The sequence below is a fragment of the Ambystoma mexicanum genome, chromosome 9 (assembly GCF_040938575.1).
Source record: "Ambystoma mexicanum isolate Mex_15411 chromosome 9, UKY_AmexF1_1, whole genome shotgun sequence".
NCBI lineage: Eukaryota > Metazoa > Chordata > Amphibia > Caudata > Ambystomatidae > Ambystoma > Ambystoma mexicanum.
Window position 1 is genome coordinate 629,778,130 of NC_090931.1, and position 20,552 is coordinate 629,798,681.

At 47.6% G+C, this 20,552-nt stretch overlaps 1 protein-coding gene across 3 annotated transcripts in view; it reads right to left on the reverse strand.

The window, feature by feature from the left end:
• The window catches only part of SUPT6H (SPT6 homolog, histone chaperone and transcription elongation factor), a 1,195,112-nt gene that overhangs the window by 115,362 nt on the left and 1,059,198 nt on the right, over window positions 1-20,552 (reverse strand). For all 3 annotated transcript variants that reach the window (XM_069615328.1, XM_069615329.1, XM_069615330.1), the window contains one exon: window positions 15,772-15,884. In XM_069615328.1, the coding sequence (XP_069471429.1) occupies window positions 15,772-15,884 (113 nt within the window). The remainder of the gene's footprint in view (window positions 1-15,771; window positions 15,885-20,552) is intronic.

Consider the following 20,552-nt stretch of genomic DNA (forward strand, 5'->3'; position numbering starts at 1 on the left):
GTCCACTAAACATTTATCTTTAAAAGGGCCACGCACCTTCAACCCAAGATATTTAGGACCCTACTCGATCACGGCCGTGATTAACCCAGTGGCTGTCAAACTAGAATTACCTACTCGAATGAAGATACATCCTGTCTTCCATGTTTCTCTCCTGAAACCTGTGCAACCCGGAACCCGTTTGACTAAACCTCCTGAGCCAATCCAAGTTGACGGAGAATCCGAATTTGAAATTCGAGACATCTTGGACTCCAAAATTTCCAAATCAAAACTATACTACCTGATTGATTGGAAAGGATATGGACCCCAGGAGAGATCTTGGGAACCCTCAGAATATGTACATGCACCTCGTTTAGTCCGAAAATTTCATCGGTCTTTTCCCAACAAGCCAAAACCTCCGGAAAAGACAAGCTTGGGAGGGGCCTTGAGGGGGGGGGGTACTGTCATGACCGCAGCCTCCAAGGAGTCAGGTTAAGCTCAACTGCCTCGGAAGCTGGGTCACAACTTCATTTTCAGGCACTCATCGGCTCCCATAGGGGCCTTAAGGACCTTGTCCTGGCGCCAGTGGCGCCAGGCTCATAAGGGGACCCAGTCCCGGCACAGGACGTGCCGGGCTCATGATGTAAGGAATGGTGCTTGGGTGGACCTACCGGCTGCAGACCATGCTGCTCACTCCCCTGCAGGATGACATCCTCATCCATCCATGGCTGGAACTACTTTACCTTCTGGGTGTGGCCAGCACCACTCCCTGGGACTGGATACTGGAACTGTTCTGGAAGCTGGGACTTCTTTCCTGGGCGAGGCTGCTGTGGAAGGAGACACCTAAGCACTCCAGTAGGACTATTTAAACCACGCCCGATCAGAGCAACGTGCTTCGCGTTATTCTGCAATAGCAGCAAGACGCTCACCATGTCAGCTCCAGAGAATCTTCAACTTATGCATCTAGGGAGGAGAAATCCGTAATCTTACCTTCTGAAATACCATCTTCGTCTTCTGCAGCATCTGAGAAGGGAAAAGAACACCAGGTTTGCACGAGATAACAACCAGCGCAGCACTTACCCAATCCATCGGTGCATCTCAAGCCACGGGCTGCAGCTTTCCATTTTTCGGCACCCTGTGGAAGCAAGGACATTGGTTAGTAACCATCGTGAAACTTTCCCTACCTGCGCTGCATTCTTCTCGCCTCCGCCGACGCTGCTACTCGCATCTGCAAAACAAAAGGACATCATTAAGAAATACAAAACTCCATCCATACGCACGTGTTTTGGGCAGCTCTCATCTTTCTCACTCCTCGGCGCATTCCTCGACATCTATTTTTCTACCCAGCTGCTTCTGCAACCTGAAAAAGGAAAAGAGACATTAAGAAGTGCTTTAAACTTCGAATTGACATTTTCTACTTACTTGCCTGCAATACCTTCGCCTTTCCATCGCTCTCCATTCAAGCAACCGCCGTTCCTGCTGCTAACGACTGCCTAGCTCCAAATCTTCATCCTCTGCAACCAAGAGGCTGGACAATAAACCAGTGAAGTAACTGGCTTCGGCGCCCCTGCACAGACGCAGGATGGAGAGCTCCGCTTTCACCTATATAAGGTGAGCACATTTAGCCTACGAACTACGTGGGGAGTACCAGGAAGGGGAGTCAGCTTGTCAGTCAGGGTTATATATCCTATTAACCCCTTGCTCTCCCAATTGCAGACACCTCACCCTTCAGATCAAGATCTCAGTGAGGAGAGGGCCTTTCCAGGGTGGCATTCGAGGCCTGCGCGTGACCCTAGAAGACTCCGAGAACCCCCAGCCCAGACCTGCGCCTCCGAGGGATTCAGGTGAGCGTTACATCAGGAGGGAGCTGTACTGCACATAGTCCTGTGCGCAGTGGAGGAAGGCACTGTGCAGAAGGTGCCCGTAGTTTTGACTCCCCGTAGTTGGAAGGGGCAGCTCGGCACACAATTCGGTGTGCGAGGAGGAGCGTGCCCTTGTTGGGTGCTCCAGCATGGAGCTGTGCTCCAGCAGCTTAAGCCCATTCATGCCGGGCGGTGGTGGAGGCAGCTGGAGACACGTGGCAGGAGTGCAGAGGCTGTAAGTTGCATGGAGGGGTTAACCGATGGCCGTAGGAATTCTAATGGGACCGGTGAAGCAGCGCGACTGCAGAGAAGGAGTTGACCGGCGGTGGCCAGTGCCAAGAAGTTTCCGGCGGACAAAGTGCGTGGCAGTGTGTAACTGCACATTGGAGCGGAGAAGAGGGAGTGGCCGTGTTATGACCATCGTTGAGCCTGTAACCATGGAGGGTGCTGGGTGGAGGTTGTCCAGCCCCATGGACGTCGAGCAGAGTTCCCGAAATGGCAGTGGAGCCTTAAGCACAATGATAACTTGGGCGGTCATCACGAGGTGTTCCAGCGTGGAAGGCTGGAATGCAAACAGCAACCAGAACGCCGAGGTAGGCAGAATTGTGCCTCGTGCGTGAAGCGTAATGGACAATGCTACATTGATTGTCTGTTCTGTGTGAGAAGCGGCACAAGTTTGGGTTGCGCCGCAAGGTTTATCTACGTTACTGGCGCAAGTACCAAAACGTTGAATGGTGACCATTAAGTGGAGGCATACGGTGAAGCTGGCAAGCTTCCATTTCAGCATGGAGCAAAGGACTGCTTTTGGGGGCACATGACGAACAAGGAGTTGAGGTCTACGTCCCCTGTTGTATTGTCAGGTGGGGAATTGTGCCTGGACACCCTTTGGTGTGACAAAGTACGTTTCGGAGCCGTGGAGAGATTTTGGATTCCTTTCAATTGGCGGCGCTACGGGAGCAGGACTGTTTGCATCCATGTAGTATTTTAATGAATTAGCTGCGTGTGAGGCCGGTGTGGGAAGTGTTGTCTGTGTTGTGGCCTTTTGTTGTGATCCAGTGAGTGAGAATTGTGGCCAGTATGAGTGTGTGCGCATCATGGCTCATGTTTGTGTTGCATGTGAAAATGCCTAATGCATGTTAATGCATGTTGCATTATTATTTATTGTTCATTTTCTTGCAGGTGGGACAATGGACTTGGGGGTTGCCGATCTATAATCACTATTTCTTTTACAGGTGGAGCTGAATTGGTCTTTTACCTGGACTCGCGGGTGGGGTGGACTCGTGGGAGATGTGCATTTCTAGGGATCCTATCCTTGTTACTAGTTACGGAAAATTACTTTCCTTCATGGTGAACTGGATTTCTTTTGTCGTCCAGTGAGATTGCACTTGTATTATCATTGCGAGTTGGTGAAATTGCATATTGATGCCTACGTTTAATGCTATGCTCATTTGTGTCATCTGTCTCGTGCGTGGAGTGAGTTTTGTGGGTGCGGTGAGGAGGTAAGGTTGTGGTGATAATACTGATTTAGATTATGGTGTGGTGTTAGCCTTACATGAACAGTGGTCCAGCATTCTGGTGCGCGGAATGGATTCGATCAGTACTCTGTAGTGTGAGTTTGTACTGCGGTTGGTGCAGTCTGGCAATGGCTTGGGGCCTTCAGGTGGTGAGTAGTGTTTTGGGTTGCAGTCATGGGTACTACAGTGGTTTTGGGGGGGGGGGTGTTATTGCTGGTTATGGAAGCTTGGTTGGTGCCAGGGGTCCCATTTACATATTGGTAGTTGCTTTCTCCGCTGTGAGGGTAGTTATGGTGTGCTGCAGTGTGCAGTTGACTTGGACCAAAGGTCCCAGGTGTGTTTGGTGTATGGTCAAGGGCAGGGACCAGGGGTCCCGTTGGTGTTGTGGTTTAAAGAGTATGTTTAGGTGCGGGTTAGGTTGACAGTGTTTTCTTAGGGAGTCCTTGTGTGTTAGGTGTGCTCTTTTTGAGTGCTGTTGTGGACTGATGTTAGTGATGATATGCTTGTTGCTCTCATTTGAGATGGGATTGTGCCCGAGGCAACCCTGGTGCCCTATGGTGCAGACTAGGGTGGAAGGTTGTTGGTGCACTGATGGTTTGGGGCGTTAGTGAAATGTATCTTTGGGGAACGCTGGAGCGTGGCAGGCTCTAGGTTTCAAGGGGCAGCTTGAAACAGGTGGCGTGCGTAGTTTATTATTGGTTTTAGGGGAGGTGTTAGCCCTTATTCCACCAGAGGGTTCCTCATTTGTTGCGTTTTGTGGGGACGAAGTGGAGTTGAAGGTGTTCTTTGGTGTAGTTAGCCTGTCTAAAGTAGAGTATCGTGCAGTTTGTTTCCATTTTTGGTTAGGTCTTTTCCGTTTGTTTGTAGGCACATACATGGTGCAGATTCCTGGGGTGCCACGTTAGGTTTATGGTTGTTTGCGCAGTAGTTAGTGTTACAAACCTTCTAGACTCAACCCTCCCAAGCCGAACAGAACCCATTGAAACAACCGTAGACACAAGGCCCTAGGCCAGCTGGCACTAGCAAAAACATTCAAAGCGACACGAAAAAAAACTAGTAGCAAAATGGTTCATAGAAGAACTGAAAGAACTAAAAAAAACTACAGCAAAATGGAAAAAGAAAATTGAGAGAATACAACCGACAAGCCAAAATAAAACCGACAGCTCAAACTATACTAATCAGCAGTCTTCAAAGCAACAACAAAAAAAATGACGCCACAAGAATAGAATTGGTAAACAATCCACAGAAAGAACTCTTCAAAATTGTCAAAGAGATTAAAAACAAACTCATCCTGCAAGAATTCCACCCCCCTCGCCCCCGACACAAGCACTTTGCGACATCACCAACCATCTGGGATCACAAATAGATACAATCCAAGAGACCAACACAGCCTGGGCAAATACAAACACAACTGCAGGACCACAGACACCCGGGCAAACGCAGAACACAGCAAAATGCACCTGCCTAAAAGCAATCACAGAAGAAACCTTTGCCACACTGATCAAGGACACCAACCTTGCAGGATCCCCACCTGATATCTTCAAAGGAATCCTCAACCACAGAACCCCAGCGACACTTCTGGAACCTAATTAATCTATTACTCAAGAGGAATAATACCATCCACCTTCAAATCAGATTACATCAAACCACTGATAAAAAAGGAATCAAAGCACAGAAGACATGGGCAACTACAGACAGATATCCAACCTGCTCTACCCAGCAAAGATCCTGGAGACCATGTGTACAGGATTCTACTTAAATACGTCAAAACAAACAGAATACTCGACCAGTCACAAGTTGACTTCAGACTAATGAGATTAACACAATCAGCACTCCTATCAATATAGGATGATCTGAAAATAAACAGACAACGCCTAATCGGTAGTATCCATACTACTGGATATATTAGTGGCATGTGACACAATCAGCCACGCAACACTAACCAAAAGATTAATGGAATGTGGCATACAGAAATCTGCACTAAAGTGGATTGCCTCATTTCTAACAAACCAAACTGAAAGAAACTACCTACAACCATTCACATCAAACCCCAAAAATATAGACTGCGGAGTCCCAAAGGGATCCAGCCTCTCTCCTCTGCTTTTCAACATAAATCTACATGTGCCCACTTATGAAAATCATTCAAGCCCACGGACACACCGCCTACAACTACGCAGAGGACAATTGATCGTGAAATCAAAAAGGAACCAAGGAATAAAATGACTGCCTTAACAGCTGCCTCACAGACATCTACAATTGGATGACTACGAACAACCTTAAACTGAACCCGGCAAAAACTGAAATAATGCTCTCACCCGCAGGATTCGACAGAGGGAACCCACAACTAGACTGGCTGGCCAGCATGGGAACGGAACTGGAGACCACCAAGGTAGTAAATAACCTAGGAATACTAATGGACAACTGATAAGTAGGATGCTCATATCAATGATACATCTTCCTAACATGTGTCAACCCCAGAACTTTTTGCTGGAGTGGTAGATTATTTTTCCCTATACCTCAGTGAGTGGAAATCTTTTTCCACACTCACTCTTTTTATGGGTGTCATTTTTTAAGACTCTCCATAGTGTCCTTTAAATGTTATCCTCCCTGAAAACATTTGGCACATACTGCCTATTGTTGCTGGGTTGCCTTAGGGACACCCCTTTTAACTTTCTCTGGCTAACCTTGTGGAAACTTGCTGTTCCCAGGGGTAGAATGTATCTTTGGATCCCTTTTTCATTTTATTAGGCGAGACCAGCACCCCCCACCTTCTGGGGAATGCTGGGGAGATACGGAGTATCCCCTTTCACATTTTAAAAGCAACATTTATGTTATAAGGACAGACTTAACTTTAATGTCTGGTGACAGTGAACCTTTTTATTAGTTTGGTGCACCTTTACTGCAGGCTGTTTCCACAGCCTCAGGACAGGCACTCATGGGTGCTCATTTTACCAAAATGGCCCCTGTATTTTCTTTCGCCATTTTAACTTATCTTGTCCTTTCTTGTTCCTTCCCCTTACCTCCAGGATGGGGCATTCTTTTGTGTGATTTTCTTTATCTTTGGTGAGAGTCCTGTGGACTCCCCACCCACCCAGACTCCAGCGTGTCAGTGAAGGCAGGAAGCGAGGGAGGAGTCCAAAACTCTGCAGTCCTGTATCTTCCAGCATGAGTGTGAGACTCAAGTTCAAACTGGGAGGCTGGCTGCCCTGAACGGATTGCCAATGCCCCAAGTTTGAATGTGGCAAGGCTGTTTGATTGGCTGGGTTCCTGCATAAAAGTCCGATCTTGGAAGCTGAAGAGATGAAGAAACCGCAGCAAAGACGATTTCCAGCGACCGGAGAGCCCGCTGTGCAACCGTAGCCTGCTGTAGCACTTCCTTCCAATTGACCTGGGGACTTCAGAAATGACGACCCCGACCCAAAGGCTGGTGAGATCCACTAGTCCCAGGAAGACCTGCATTCTGAGCAATCCCATGTCGTGCTGCAACCTTGTGGGGTTGTAATACCCCAATACCCTGGGACCTCGAGCCATTGTGCGGTGCATGGTCTTCCGAATTCCAAATCTCGCTGAAACTTCGTGGGCATCTTGCTGGATCTCCAGTGGCATGAATCCAGTCTGAAAAGTCCATCATCAGAGTGCTGGACTTCGTAAATGACGAGAATCCGACCTGTGATATTCTGTTTTCTTCTGTGCTCCTGGACAGGCGCCAAATCCTGAGAGCCATATCCAGCCGTGAAGAAACCTCTTGCCTGGAGCCATCTCCTGTGATCTTGCCTGCAAAAGCCCTTCCAAAGTCCCATCTTCCATCTTCTTGACAAATGAATCCATCAACCTTTTTTTTTAAACCAATTTATTAAGGATTTCATAAGACAAAATAAAATGAATTACAAGAACAGAAACATTAATCCTCAACCAATAAAACACTTCTCGAAAATACAAACTTTCAAAAAACTAAAACCGCCAATAAAGTAAAAGAAGAAATTATCAGGCGTGTCGAGAGGAGGAAAAAAAAAAAAAAAAAAATCCCCCTCCCCATCCCCCCATTAATAGTCCAGGTTTGCCAAATTATACATATCATAAGAAAGTATGCAACAATATCAGTAATATGCGAAATAACAGAATTACTTATCTGCTGTGCAGTTTAAAAAAATTCAGGAATTCCACTAAGGAAGACTGGGTATACCAGAACAGATAGTCTTAGGGACTGATCAGTCTCCCCATAAACAAGTGAGTAATAGCAAGGGAAGCAAAGCTTCACATTGACGTCCAAGGGAGGAATGCAGCAAAAGGAAAATCTTTCCTAGCAGCAGTCCTGGGATCATAATACTAGTCTCCAGTGCTTTAAGTGCATGACAAAAGCTAGTGTTTGTTAGGGAGAATTCTCAGAAATGTGCCAATTCCCTTCTACCTTAGAGAACCCCAGCTCTTTTGCTGGACTGGAATTTCAAACCCGAACAGAGTAGACCAAGTTACTTACCAACTGGTAACGTTCTTTCGATTGGATGTTCCTCCAACGTATTCCACATCTTTGACATGTAATGTCCACAGCTATGTACTTCGGAAACTTTCTCGGCAGAGGGCTTCCTGCGTCAATGGCGTCGGTCCGATGTCCCTCGAAGGCCTACGTCGAGGGCGACGTCACTGGATGTTATAAAATCGGACGCACGGCGCCCGTAGCCTCAGTTTATGTTTTTTCCTCCATATCGTGTGACATGCACATATCCAATGCCTGCTTGACTGCACATAGCCCTGCAGAAACTAAGCTGCAATCACATAACAAATTCTCCAGGTCGGCAGGCTGGGAGGGCGATGTGGAATACGTTGGAGGAACATCCAATCGAAAGAACGTTACCAGTTGGTAAGTAACTTGTTCTTTGAATGGATTGTGTCCTCCAACGTATTCCACATCTTTGACAGACTCCCAAAGCAGTACCCGAAAGTACCCAATCAGATGGCGGAATAAAGAACCGCCTTACCAAAGGCCATATCTTGACCATGGAGCGTATACAAGGAGTAATGTTTAACAAAGGTGTGGATAGAAGCCCATGTGGCTGCATCACAAATATTCCTAATAGGAACGCCCCGTTGTAGGGCTGTGGAAGTAGCCACGCCCCTAGTGGAATGAGCTTGCAACCCTTCAGGAGGGGCCTTACCCGTCAATCAGTAACATTCAGTAACGGTGAGGATAATCCACCTTGACAGGGTCTGTTTGATAACAGCCTGGCCCAATCGGTGTCCAGCATATCCCACAAAGAGTTGATCGCCCACTCTGACCCTGGACATCCTAGAAATATAAATGCTATGAGCTCTCCTAGGGTCCAACCTATGGAGTCGCTCCTCTTCCTAACCAGGATGAGGAGGACAGAAAGACGGAAGAACCACTTTCTGACTTAAATGAAATTTAGACACATACTGAGGGTACGTCCTTCCTTTCTACCTAAGGTAAACCCTTTACCTCTGGAACACAGTAAAGGGCGGCTTAGATGAACGTGCATTCAATTCACTCACTCGGTGAGCGGAAGTAACCACAACCAAGAACACCGCCTTGAAAGACAATCTCAAAGGACAAGCGTGCAAAGGTTTAAACGGAGCACCCATCAGGAATTTCAAAACCAAATTCAGATCTCAAACCAGCACCTGGAAAGGGGACGAAGGGAACACATTAGTGATCCTTTTAAGAAATTGGGAAATCAAAGGAATCTTAAAGTAAGAACATTCTTCAGACGAGCGCGTGAAGATAGACAGCGCCGCCAGGTAACCCTTAATGGTACCCACTTGAAGGCCCCTGTGGGTCAAAGAAAGCAAGAAAGACAAAACCACGGGAATGGAACACTTAAAAAGTATCAACATTTTGTCCTCTGCACCAGTCACAAAACTTACGTCAATGGTACAGGGATTTTGTTGCTGGCCCCCTAGCCGAAAGCAACACCTCCATCACGTCATCCGGAAGGTCCCAAGCCTTATACCTCAAACTTTCAGAAACGAAGCGTGAAGGTTGAGAGTCCTGACCTCTGGATGGAGATCCTGACCACCCCCCCCGCCCACACCCTCCCCTCTCACACGAGAGCAGATCCTCTCGGTAGGGAAGATGGCATCGAGGGCAGATGGACATTTCTAGAAGGTCCGGGTACCACGCTCTCCTGGCCCAATCCGGAGCAATGAGGATCATGTGGGATCCGAACCTCCGTAACCTCCTTAACACTTGCAGAATGACGGGGACTGAAGAAAACGCATACAGCAAAAGGAATGACCAATCCACTACGAATGCGTCTCCTAAGGCTCCTCTCGGAGGAAATTCCCTTGAGCAGAATCTCTCACACTTCCTGTTGCCACTGGTGGCAAAGAGATCCACTTGTGGAGTTCCCCAAAGGGCGAAGATCTCCAGAAGGACTTCACAATCTCTCACGAGTGGGAGTTGGCTCAGGTTCTGCCTGCTTAGATCGTCCGCTGCCGCATTGTCCTCTCCGGCCAGATGAACTGCCGAGAGTGAAATTCCCTGCTGGATTGCCCAGAACCAGAGCTGCATTGCCTCTCTGCACAACGGGAGTGATCCTACCCCCCGCCCCCTTTATGTTGAGGTAATGCATGGCCACTGTGTTGTCCGTCATGATCAGGACACTCGTTCCCCCGCACAGACTGCAGAAAAGTCTACAGGGCCAGCCTGATGGCCCTCAGCTCTAATAGGTCGATGTGGCGTTTGGACTCCAACGGAGACCAACGACCGCTGGCGGTCAAGTCTTCGGCTTGAGCTCCCCATTCTCTGAGGGAAGCGTCCATCACTGCTGGGGGACTCACTAGGTAAGGGAAATTAGCCATTGAATGAGAATTCTCCATAACAGCAACACACATTCAAGGTAAGTAAGAACTTTTGTAACTGTGCACTCTAATTTAGTTACCAACCAACTTTTACGAGTAACTAACTTTTGCACACTTGTTATTCTTTTCAAGGCAGAACCCTTTTTTTATCCAGTCCTCCCCTTGTTCTATAGCATGAGTTCACTCCGAGGCAGTAGAGGGACCCTAGTGGTCTAGGTGCCAGCTGTAGGCAGGGTGAGATAGGGTTCAGTTGCAGGCAAAGTCAGAGTTCCAGGGGAAGACTGTTCAAACAAGTAAGTATTTCACTTTAAAGTTAGTTGAGGGTCCAGGGACTTCAGAGAAGACACCCTAGGAGGATTTCGTAGTGGGTCTGGGTGAACTGGATGAGTGGCCTCCCAATCACAGAAAACATCTCAAAGCTAAACAGAAATCACAAAGGGTTAAGGTAGGTAAAATACCCCAGCCAACACAGCACCTCAGCACAGAGGAGTTGCAGCAGAAAGACTTCAGGATCTGCAGCCAAAAACCCAAAACCCGGTTGATGTGTTAAGAGGATCAGCAGTGGCAAAGAAATTGATACTACGTGACTGGAAAGCAACAAACTCTTTGAATTGGCATAACTGGTTGGAGGAAATGTATAAAGTTTGCAATATTGAACATGTCATTTTCTCGATGCAAAATAATGTCTCACGGTTTCCAAAGATCCCTTGGGGGGGCTTTCCTGGACTTGGATCTGACTTAGAATTCGAGTTTTACAGAAGCCAGCTGCAGCCATGGTTGCCAAAAAGGCTCCCCCTCCATCAGGTTCCCCTCGTTGGCCCACCACAGAAGATCCTGGGAGACCGAGATTGGAATCTGAACGGGATCCGACATCTTGCCCGAGAACTGTGACCACTTCATCTTGAGGACCCATTGCAGGGTTCTCATCCTCAGCCTGGCCTCTGGCACCAGAAAAATGCAGGATGCCATGAGGCCAAGCAACCTTAAGAATTCGAAAGCCGGGAGACTCTGGGCATGTTGAAACTTGTCCACCATCTGCACAATGTGATGATCCTTTACCTCGGGAGGTGAGCACTTCCGCAAGGACGTATCCAACACAACCCGATGTACTGGAGCTGTTGGGAAGGTGTCAGATGACTTCTTGAAATGGAGAGAGAAGCCCAGCTTGTGGAAGCAGCGGCAGGTGAGACCGAGATGATCCACTGCTTGCTCTGGAGAACGAGCACGGATCAGCCAGTCGTCCAGGTAGGGGTAGACGTGAATCCCCCCCCCTCACCTGAGATACGTTGCCACCACCACCATTAGCTTGGTGAGGACCCTCAGGCGTAGGTTAATCCGAATGGCAGGACCCGAAACTGAAAGTGCGAGTCACCAGTCGCAAACCTCAGGTGCTTCCTGTGCTTGGGCTGAATCGGCACATGAAAGTAAGCATCCTGAGACACCAACCAATCCTGAAGTTGAAGGGCCTGGAGGACTTGAGAAAGAGTGACCATCTTGAACTTGTCCTTCCTGAGAAGTTTGTTCAACCAACGCAAATCCAGGATGGGTCTCAATCCCCCACCTCTCACCCCCCCCACCCCCGTCTTTCTTTGGAATCAAAAAATATGGGGAATACCATCCCTCTTTTTTCTCCGTTACAGGCACCAGTTCTATAGCATCTCTCTAGCAGGGTCAATATTTCCTGAACAAGGAGCAGATCCGGAAGCTTCAAAGAGATTCCCCGGTGGATTGTCGTGCGACTGCTGAAGGAAGGGATGACAGTAGCCATGGGCTATTGTATCCAGAACCCACGCATCCAAACTAATAGCTTGCAATTCTTCGAGATGCTGAGACAGTCTGCCCACAACCGGCGAACCATGGGACATGGCCTCATGACTGTTTTGGAGCGGCTGCAGCAGCGCCTGAAGGCAAAGAGGCAGCTGCCTGAACGGCTTTGGCACCTCTATTTCCCCGACTACCACAGGTACTTTTACGCTGACCCCTTTGACTGGCCGCTCCTCTCGTTCTACCAAAAGAGGGGTAGTAACGAAAAGAACCTCCCCTCCACTGCTGTTCCCTAGGACAAAAAGGCGGTGGTTGACGAACAGCTGCATGTAAAGATTTCGCCGCAGCTTTTGAGGTCTGCAACCTCTCAAGACTCTAGTCAGCCTTGCTGCCATACAAATGCGCACCATCAAAGGGCATGCTGAAAAGACGGGCTTGCACATCCGGAGCAAAACCAGACTCCTGCAACCACGCAAATCTGCGTATAACGGTGCTCGCAACCATGGACCGGCTAACACTGTCGGCCATGTCCAAACCCGACTGAAGGGATTCACACATGGCATCCTTGCCATCTTGCACGAGAGCAAGGAACCCATCCCTCTCTTCCCCTTTGGGAATATGCTCAGCCGCAAGAGAAACAATTCCACAGTGTGTGTGAAAATCTTGCCAAGGCACAAGTGGAGTTCGCCGATTTAAGTGCCATACTCCCCGCAGAAAATACCTTGCGTGCCCAACCGTCGAAGCGTTTGTCGTCCCCATCAGGAGGGATGGTAGGGTACGCCCTGCCTCAAGGTGGCCGTAGCCGCCTGAACCACCAAACTCTCGGCAGTGGGGCGAGATGAAAGGTAGCTGAGGTCGCTACCGGAAGGGCAGTATTTTTAAGTTAACGATTTGTTAACTGCCAGAAGAGATACCGGGGTCTGCCAAGCAGCCACCACCCTTTATTTTCTGCAAGGTCAAATGAAAAGTTAACACTGGGTTAGAGAACAGACCTTGATCCAAAATATCTGTCAAGTCATCCAGAACAAAAGCTTCTGGAGGAGTGGACCAAACAAGATATTCCGTGACTCTAGCCATTAGTCTCCTGTAGGACAAATCAGCATGAGCCCCAGGCCTGCCCAACTCCACCCCAGGAGAAGTGTCTAAACCACTGGCATCATGAAGAGATTGCCTTAAGGCAAGTCAAGTCTCCAAAGCAAACACGTTTGTGGAAAAAATGGAACTGACGCTACGGGCACCGTGCGTCCCATTTATAACATCCGGTGACACCGCCCTCGATGGAGGCCTTTGAGGGATATCGACCCGACGCCATCGACACAGGACGCCCGCTGCCGAGAAAGTTTCTGAAGTACACAGCTGTAGACATTACATGTCAAAGATGTGGAATACGTTGGAGGACACAATCCATTCGAAATACTTTTTTCTCACTCCCTCATGTCTCTTTCTGTGATTTGGACCCAGTGTTTCTTTTTGATTTTGGAGTCCGACAAACTCCATAGGCATCATCTTTTACATTGTGGCACACAGCATCTTCAGTGCAGTGGCACAGGGAGTCTCATATTTCTCAAGGGTTTAAATACCTTCTATTGGATAACTACTGTTTCCAAGACCAGTAAAGTGAAATTGACTTTACTTTGTAACTTTCTAGAAACAGCACACACTATCTTACAATAGGGTGCTGGAGGAGTTACTTAGTTTGTCTCATGTAACATTTGTATGTTATCCTTTCTACAATTCATGGATGGTGGCAGTGGTTTACATTTGACTACCATTGAGTGTTTCTACCGCAGACTGCATTCGCAGCTGCAGTAAGGCACCCATGGGTGCCCATTTTGTCAAAATGGACCCCCGTTTTCTTTTTTCACCATATCTTGTTGTAAAGGTCCTTCTTGAGATTTACTCTGCGCGCCAAACCAGGTTTGGTCCCTTTGTTCGTTTTGTCTGGCTACAGTATGTATGGCAGGGGCAGGAAGGGAGGGAGGTGCCCGAACGTCCCTATGCTTAATCCCCCTGGTTAAAGGAATGCACCCAAAGGTGATTGGCCGGCTGGCTGTCCTTGGAAGACAGCCACCCTGCTGTGTGATTGAATGGGAGAAACCTGCATAAAAGGCGAAGCTTTTTGCTTGGAAGGCAGAGTCGACTAGAGAAGCCCTGCAAAGGACGATGTCTCCCCTTGGGTTGGTGGGACCAATCGACCCCAAGACAAGCTCATCTGGACATCCTCTCAGAGCTGGCTGTACTTCCATTGCTGCTGCAGGAATCGAGTGCCAGAGAGAACAACAACAGAATGGAGTGAGTGTCTAAGTCGGACCCTAGCATTAGGAAGATCCTCCGGACTCCCTTGAAGCAAGACTGACCAAGCGTCAGCCACCTCAACAGAGTGCTGGACCCCGGATGCGACGAAAGTCCAGTATGGTATCCAAGAACCCAAGGTGGTGCTATTTGCGAGGGTCGCGAGAAGCTGAAACCACGTACCACTGATCTGAAGTTTGCCCATTGCTGCCCCGACTTTCCATTCGTAGTGCAGGAGTACCCAGACGACGTCCTTTTCCCCACGACTGTGGCCCAGGGACAAAGGATATGTAGACCTACACAGGAACAGAAACCAGCGGGAACCAATTTCTTCTAACCAAAGATATTGTAAAACTAAGGGGACTTACCACTTATTGTGTAGCCTGACTAGCTCTCAGTTGAGACTTGTCCTGGTTGCTTTTGCAGAGTTGCTTGCAGCTTTGTCCCTCACAAACCTCTCAGCTTGTGACCCTACAGTGATTCTATTTTCTTCAAATACTTCTAAAACATTGTGCAAAACTTATTTAACTACAAGTAGTGCTTCAGTTCTCCTAGACTTTACGCTCAATTAACATAGGCTGTCCCGGCTCTCTGAAAGACTCATCCTACCTCCGACTTTGTGTTTTAACTATCCCTCAACAAAAGGCACACATTAGATAACTTGTGGTGCTGGGTAAGGGTTAATTTACTTTGCATTGGGGGTTTCAAAAAGTACTTGCCTGCTTAAGAATATTTGTCAACCTTTGTTTTATTCCCTGAAAACATTTCTTTGACACCAAACTCAGTATTGCTCTCAATGTGCCAGTGATATATTAATGTCCACAGTGTCCTAGTTATTTAAGTCACCTGAGGGGGTAGGACGTGTCTGTATGCCATCCCAAATGGGTATCTACTGATTTACTGAAACTGAGTGTCTATTTTTAAGTATATTTTTGTGTTACATATATTTGCTCCCTTCTGAATAAGGCCTATTCAACTGACTTGAATTAATAAATATTTTTTTAATCAATGAACCTCGAGTGTAAGAGTTTATTTGAATACTTGTCACTCTGAATCTCTGTGTAAGAACCCTACTGCTCACATTGACCCCTCTTGAGATAAGCTTGGCTGCTCAGCCACACTACCAACCTGTGTAGTATAGACTTACACCAAAGGTTGGGTTACATATTGCAAGGAGTACAAGGTTGGTGTAGTCTTCCAAAGGGTACTGCATACAATCTTGCCTAACAGTGTTCCAGACAAATGACTGATATTTCCATAAAGAATTGGCAAGGGAAAAGTACATTTTAGAGGTGTGCCACTTTAAAAAAACAAACTAGCAATACCACAACAAAATGAAAAAAAATAATATTTTGAGGAGGTGCAAATGTGATGAGCACATAAATATCTGTAGAAGGGCAAGCCTGTACAAGTTATGTACAATATCACAAGAGCATGCGCTTGTCTGAAAAAGGAGAAACATGTGCATGGCGTGCTGCAAGATACCAACACGCAAACCTAGCCCAACCAACTGAGATTTTGTAAAAGGAGAGATTCAAAGAACTTACCTGGCACAGGGTCCTGGTAATGATCTTTGAACCATCGGAACAGCCCGTTTACGGAGGGAAACATCTGTCCTCTGTATCGAAAACCTTCTGGTGTCACGCTCATGTACTCAATCCTGTAAATAGCAGAGCACAAAACAAACTTTCAATTAAGTCACCGGTCAAGTGCCCACCTCCCATTCACCTATCACACTCATGTGAGTTCCAGTTGCACAGATTAACAAACACTGCCATAATTGCTACATATAACAGTGGCCTTACATTTGTCACTGGGTAAAAATGCAAGTTTATATGCACCGTTATATGATATATATATTTTACAGGATACATGACTGACAGTAATCGTATTTATGGTGCTTGTATCTGCTTAGATGCACATGCTCTGCAGAGTCCAACATCTAGTGGAAGTTGCAGAGTATCACAAGATTTTATTTTGAAAACTGATGTCGACATGGCGTGATTAGTAATACTATCCCTACTGTGACGTGTACTGTACCCATGGTCCTTCACGCGTCGAGGTCCCTCATATTGTTTGTTACCGACATGAAGGTGCATGAAGAATAGTGCGAGTACAGATGTTCCAAAGCAGAAACGGTGATAACCCAGAAAACATCTATGCGCCTTCTACTCCAGTAGGGAAGGAAGGGTGGGCGCATGTGAATCTAAGCAGATTCAAGCACCAGAAATACGATTACGGTGAGTAATGTATGCCTTCTGGAGCTTGTGGATCTGCTTAGATCACATGCTCTGCATAGATTAGCGAGCAGTATATGGAGAAGGAGGTGGGAAGTTAGAAAGTACAGCAGCAAAGAGATGTTTTATAACTGCTTGTCCCACCTGTAAATCTGTTTCAGAATGTGTGTCAATGCAGTAATGCTGTGTGAACGTATGGATGGAACTCCATGTAGATCGCATCCAGAGGGACGTTTGCAATGAAAGCGAAGGTAGCCCCTGTACCTCTGGTAGAATGTGCCCTTGGGATAAAAGGTAGAACCTTTTTGGATAGGGAATAGCAGAGTTGTAGCCATCTGACTATAGATATGGAGATGGCGCCTTCCGATATGTGATTGCCTTCTCTAGCAGGCGCTATGGAAACAAAGAGTTAGTCTGTTTTCCTTAGGGGTTTTGTTTTGTTCACATAGTACAAGACCGCCCTCCGTACACCCGTGTATGGAGGTTTCTTTCTGCTGAGCTTGATCGATTTTGAACGAAGGTTGGAAGTTCTATGGATTGGTTTAGATGGTATTGTTTATTTATAAAGCGCCTATACACAGGCAAGTGTTTCACAGCGCTCAATGATGGTGGGAACATGGGGAAAGGAAAACAGTCGCTCAGAACCCTTGAAATTCTGAGATAATAGTCTGCACAGTTTTAACAGTGCAATTGGGGGAGAAGACAAGGGTGGACAGACAAATCATCTTCAGGCACGGTGCATACAAATCGTGCAAGGGCATAGACGGTCTCAGGGAGGGGAGGTACAAGTGCACCCGGTCGGTGGAGACTGGGTAAGGGGAGAGAGAGAGACACTCTCTTGGGTTATTTCTCAAGTGCAGTGAGTGTGGGTGGGATGTAGGGCCCTGTGTCAAGTGCGAAAGAGGACTGCCAGGGGGGAGGGGGGGCAGGGACCTGTGAGACACTCTGAGGTACACAAGGTAGCGATTAAGTAAGCTGTAAGGAAGAGGAGGGAGAGAGGGAAAGAGCAGAGAACTAGGTTAGCAGGGTAGAGGGAGAGAGAAGGAAGAGGAAGGTCTTGAGGAGTTTCCAGAACGTAAGAAGATCAGGCTCAAGACTGAGGGCGGCAGGGAGGATATTCCAGAGGGAGGCACCTGCTGAGGGTAAGGACCTTCCTCCAAATCTCTGCTTGGAGAACCGGCACACTCACAGAAGGTTGGAGGTAGATGAGCGGAGGGCTCGTGAGGACTTTATTTGGGTAGGTAGCATTGCAGGTAGGTATGTCCCAGGACTCAGATAGGGTCTTGAACTTGATCCTTGCATCGAAAGGGAGCCAGTAAAGGGATTTCAGCGCCAGACAGATGCAGTCCTTGGGCTTGAACCCAGGATAAGTCTTGCGGGTCTGTTTGGGATGAGTTGCAGAGGGCGCAGAGCAGAAGGGAGGTTGAGGAAGAGGCTGTTACAATAGTCCAGCCTAGAGAGAACCAGGACTCTGGAGACAGCAAGCCGCTGGTGGAAAGTGACAAAAGGATGCGTACCTCTGAGGAGGTGTAGCTGATAGTTAAGACGTTTTAGAGATGTCCGAAATCTGAGAGGAGAGAGTGGAGTCAAAAATGACCAAGGTTTCTTGCCTCGCAGGTGGGTGCGGGCACAGGACCATGGAACTTTGAAATGAATTTAGGTGAAAACCTAGGGTGTGTTCAAAGGACAACCATGTCCTTGTGTATAATGAAAAAGGGGTCTTGTACGGACAAGGACTGTAGCTCACAGACTCGTTTTATAGCGGTGATAGCTACCAGGAATGCAGTTTTATAGGCAAGATGCTTTAGGTGGTCCTTGTGCATAAGGTCAAAGGGTGGCCCCATGAGCTTGGAGAGCACAACACAGATCCCAACCCGGGAGAAGGTTGGAAATTAGGTGGGTATAGCCTCTTTACCCCTTCCATGAATGCCTTAATGACACAGACTTTCCACCAGCACACCTTGTTCTGTGAAGTCATGTAAGCTGATCGGGCCACTAGGTGCACCTTTAAGAAATTAAATATTAGGCCGTAGTCTAGTCAGTATCTAGTAAGTAAAGCATGTAGGGTAGAATGATGGCTGGAGAACATTCTAATGGGTGTAATGATTGTGACGTGTACCATATCACAAATCTTTCCCACTTTTTAAAATAGCAATGGCTGGTGTTGGGTTTTTGTGCCTCATTGGGGATATCCAAACACCTTTTTGTGGAAGGTTTAAGTGGCCAAACTCTGACTTTGGGAGCCAAGCTGGGTGGAGGGATGCCCCGTTGTGTTGTGTCAACATGTTGTACGGGCATGGGAGTTTGATTGAGTCGCACATCACCAGTTTGAGCAGATATGGAAACCAAGGCCGTCTCGCCCAGTGTTAGGGAGAATTGTCAGAAATGTGCTAATTCCCTCCACCTTAGAGACCCCCAGCAACTTTGCTGGATTTGGAGGACTTGATTTTTTTTTTAACCTGGAGAGACTGACCCTTTTTCCCCACTCCCTCATGTATTTTATTGTGATTTTCGAACACCGTTTTTTTTGGTTATGGAGTCTCACAAACTCCATAGGCATCTTTTACATTGTGTGTCACAGCACTTTCAGTGCAGTGACACAGGGAAGTCTTTCAGATTTCCCAAAGGTTTAAATACCTTCTCTTGGCAAAACTACTGTTTCCAAGAGCGGTAAAGTGAAATTGACTTTACTTACCATTGTAACTTTCTAGTTCCAGCACACCCTATCTTACAATAGAGTGTATCCCCTTTGTCTAGCTTCTCATGTAGCATTTTTGATTTTACCCTTTTTGCACTGAATGGCTGGTGGCAGTGGTATCGTTTGAACTACCATGGTGTGCCTTTATCGCGGGCTGCGTTCGCATATACAGTAAAGCACCGACGGAAGCCAACTTTGTCAAAATGGCGCCCAGTTTTCTTTTTTTCACCATTTCTTTGTGGAAAGGTCCTTCTTGAGATTTACTCTGCGTGCCAAACCAGGTTTGGTCTCTGCTCATTTTGCCTTTGGCGGGGTTGACGAGTGAAACCGCCTGTGGCTCCAGAGAGTCTGGGGTAGGCAGGAAGTGAGGGAGGTGCCCGAAACTCCATATGCTTAGTCTCCTAGGAGACTCAAATGCTCTATGTGATGATTGGCCGGCTGACTGTCCAGCAAGGACAGCCACCCTGCTGGGTGACTGACAGCTAGGCTGGAATGAATGGGAGAGAACTGAATAAAAGGCAAGTCTTTTGGCTCGGAAGGCAGAGTCGACCACTGGACGAAGGAACCGAAGAAGAACTTGAAGAGGACGCCTGCTGCAACTCCTGGACCGTTGGTTTGCCCGGTGAAGCCCTGCTAAGCCAAAGTCAATGGGCCAAAGTCTTATATGGAATGAAGCACATCTGGTAGATACATGGAAAATCCTTTGCACAATGTTTTAGAAGTCTTTGAAGAAAAGAAGAATCAAATGTTGGGCCACAAGCTGATTAGACTTGCGAGTAGTAGAAGATGCAATCAACTCTACAGCAAGAGATATGTCCTCTCAGACTTTGTACAGTACCTTTAAAGGTGAAGAAAAGATGCAGTAGATGACTTCTGTTCCTCTGCAGGTCTCATTGTTCCTGGGCCTCAGTCATGGGTACAAGAGGGAGGACGTCGGGGGACTCATACAATGCACTGGGACCGTCAAAACGCGCAACCGGCAAACTTCACTTTCAGTGGCTGTTCAGTGTTTCAGCTCCTCGCGTCTACCACAAATAGCAACACTGTGGTTCCTGGCTGTCGAGATGGACTTCCTTGCTTCTGGGGTCCCGCAATCTGTTGAGGGGGCTCAGGCTCTTTCAGTCCTGCTCCTGGGAGTCCGGAGGATCTTCTTGGAGCTGTTGGCCCGCTTAAAAGCAACGCACACAATCTGGTGTTCCTCTCCCTGGCTATACGGTTTCCAGCAGCAACTCTCCGAGATGGATGTATAGGTGGCTTACTTTGGAGTTGATTGGTCCCACCAACTCAAGGGGAGAAGTCGTCCTTGCAGGGGCTTCTCTGTCGATGCAAACTTGGTGTTTCGGCACTGCAGCAGGGCTTCAACGGGCAAACCAACGGTTCAGGAGTTGCAGCA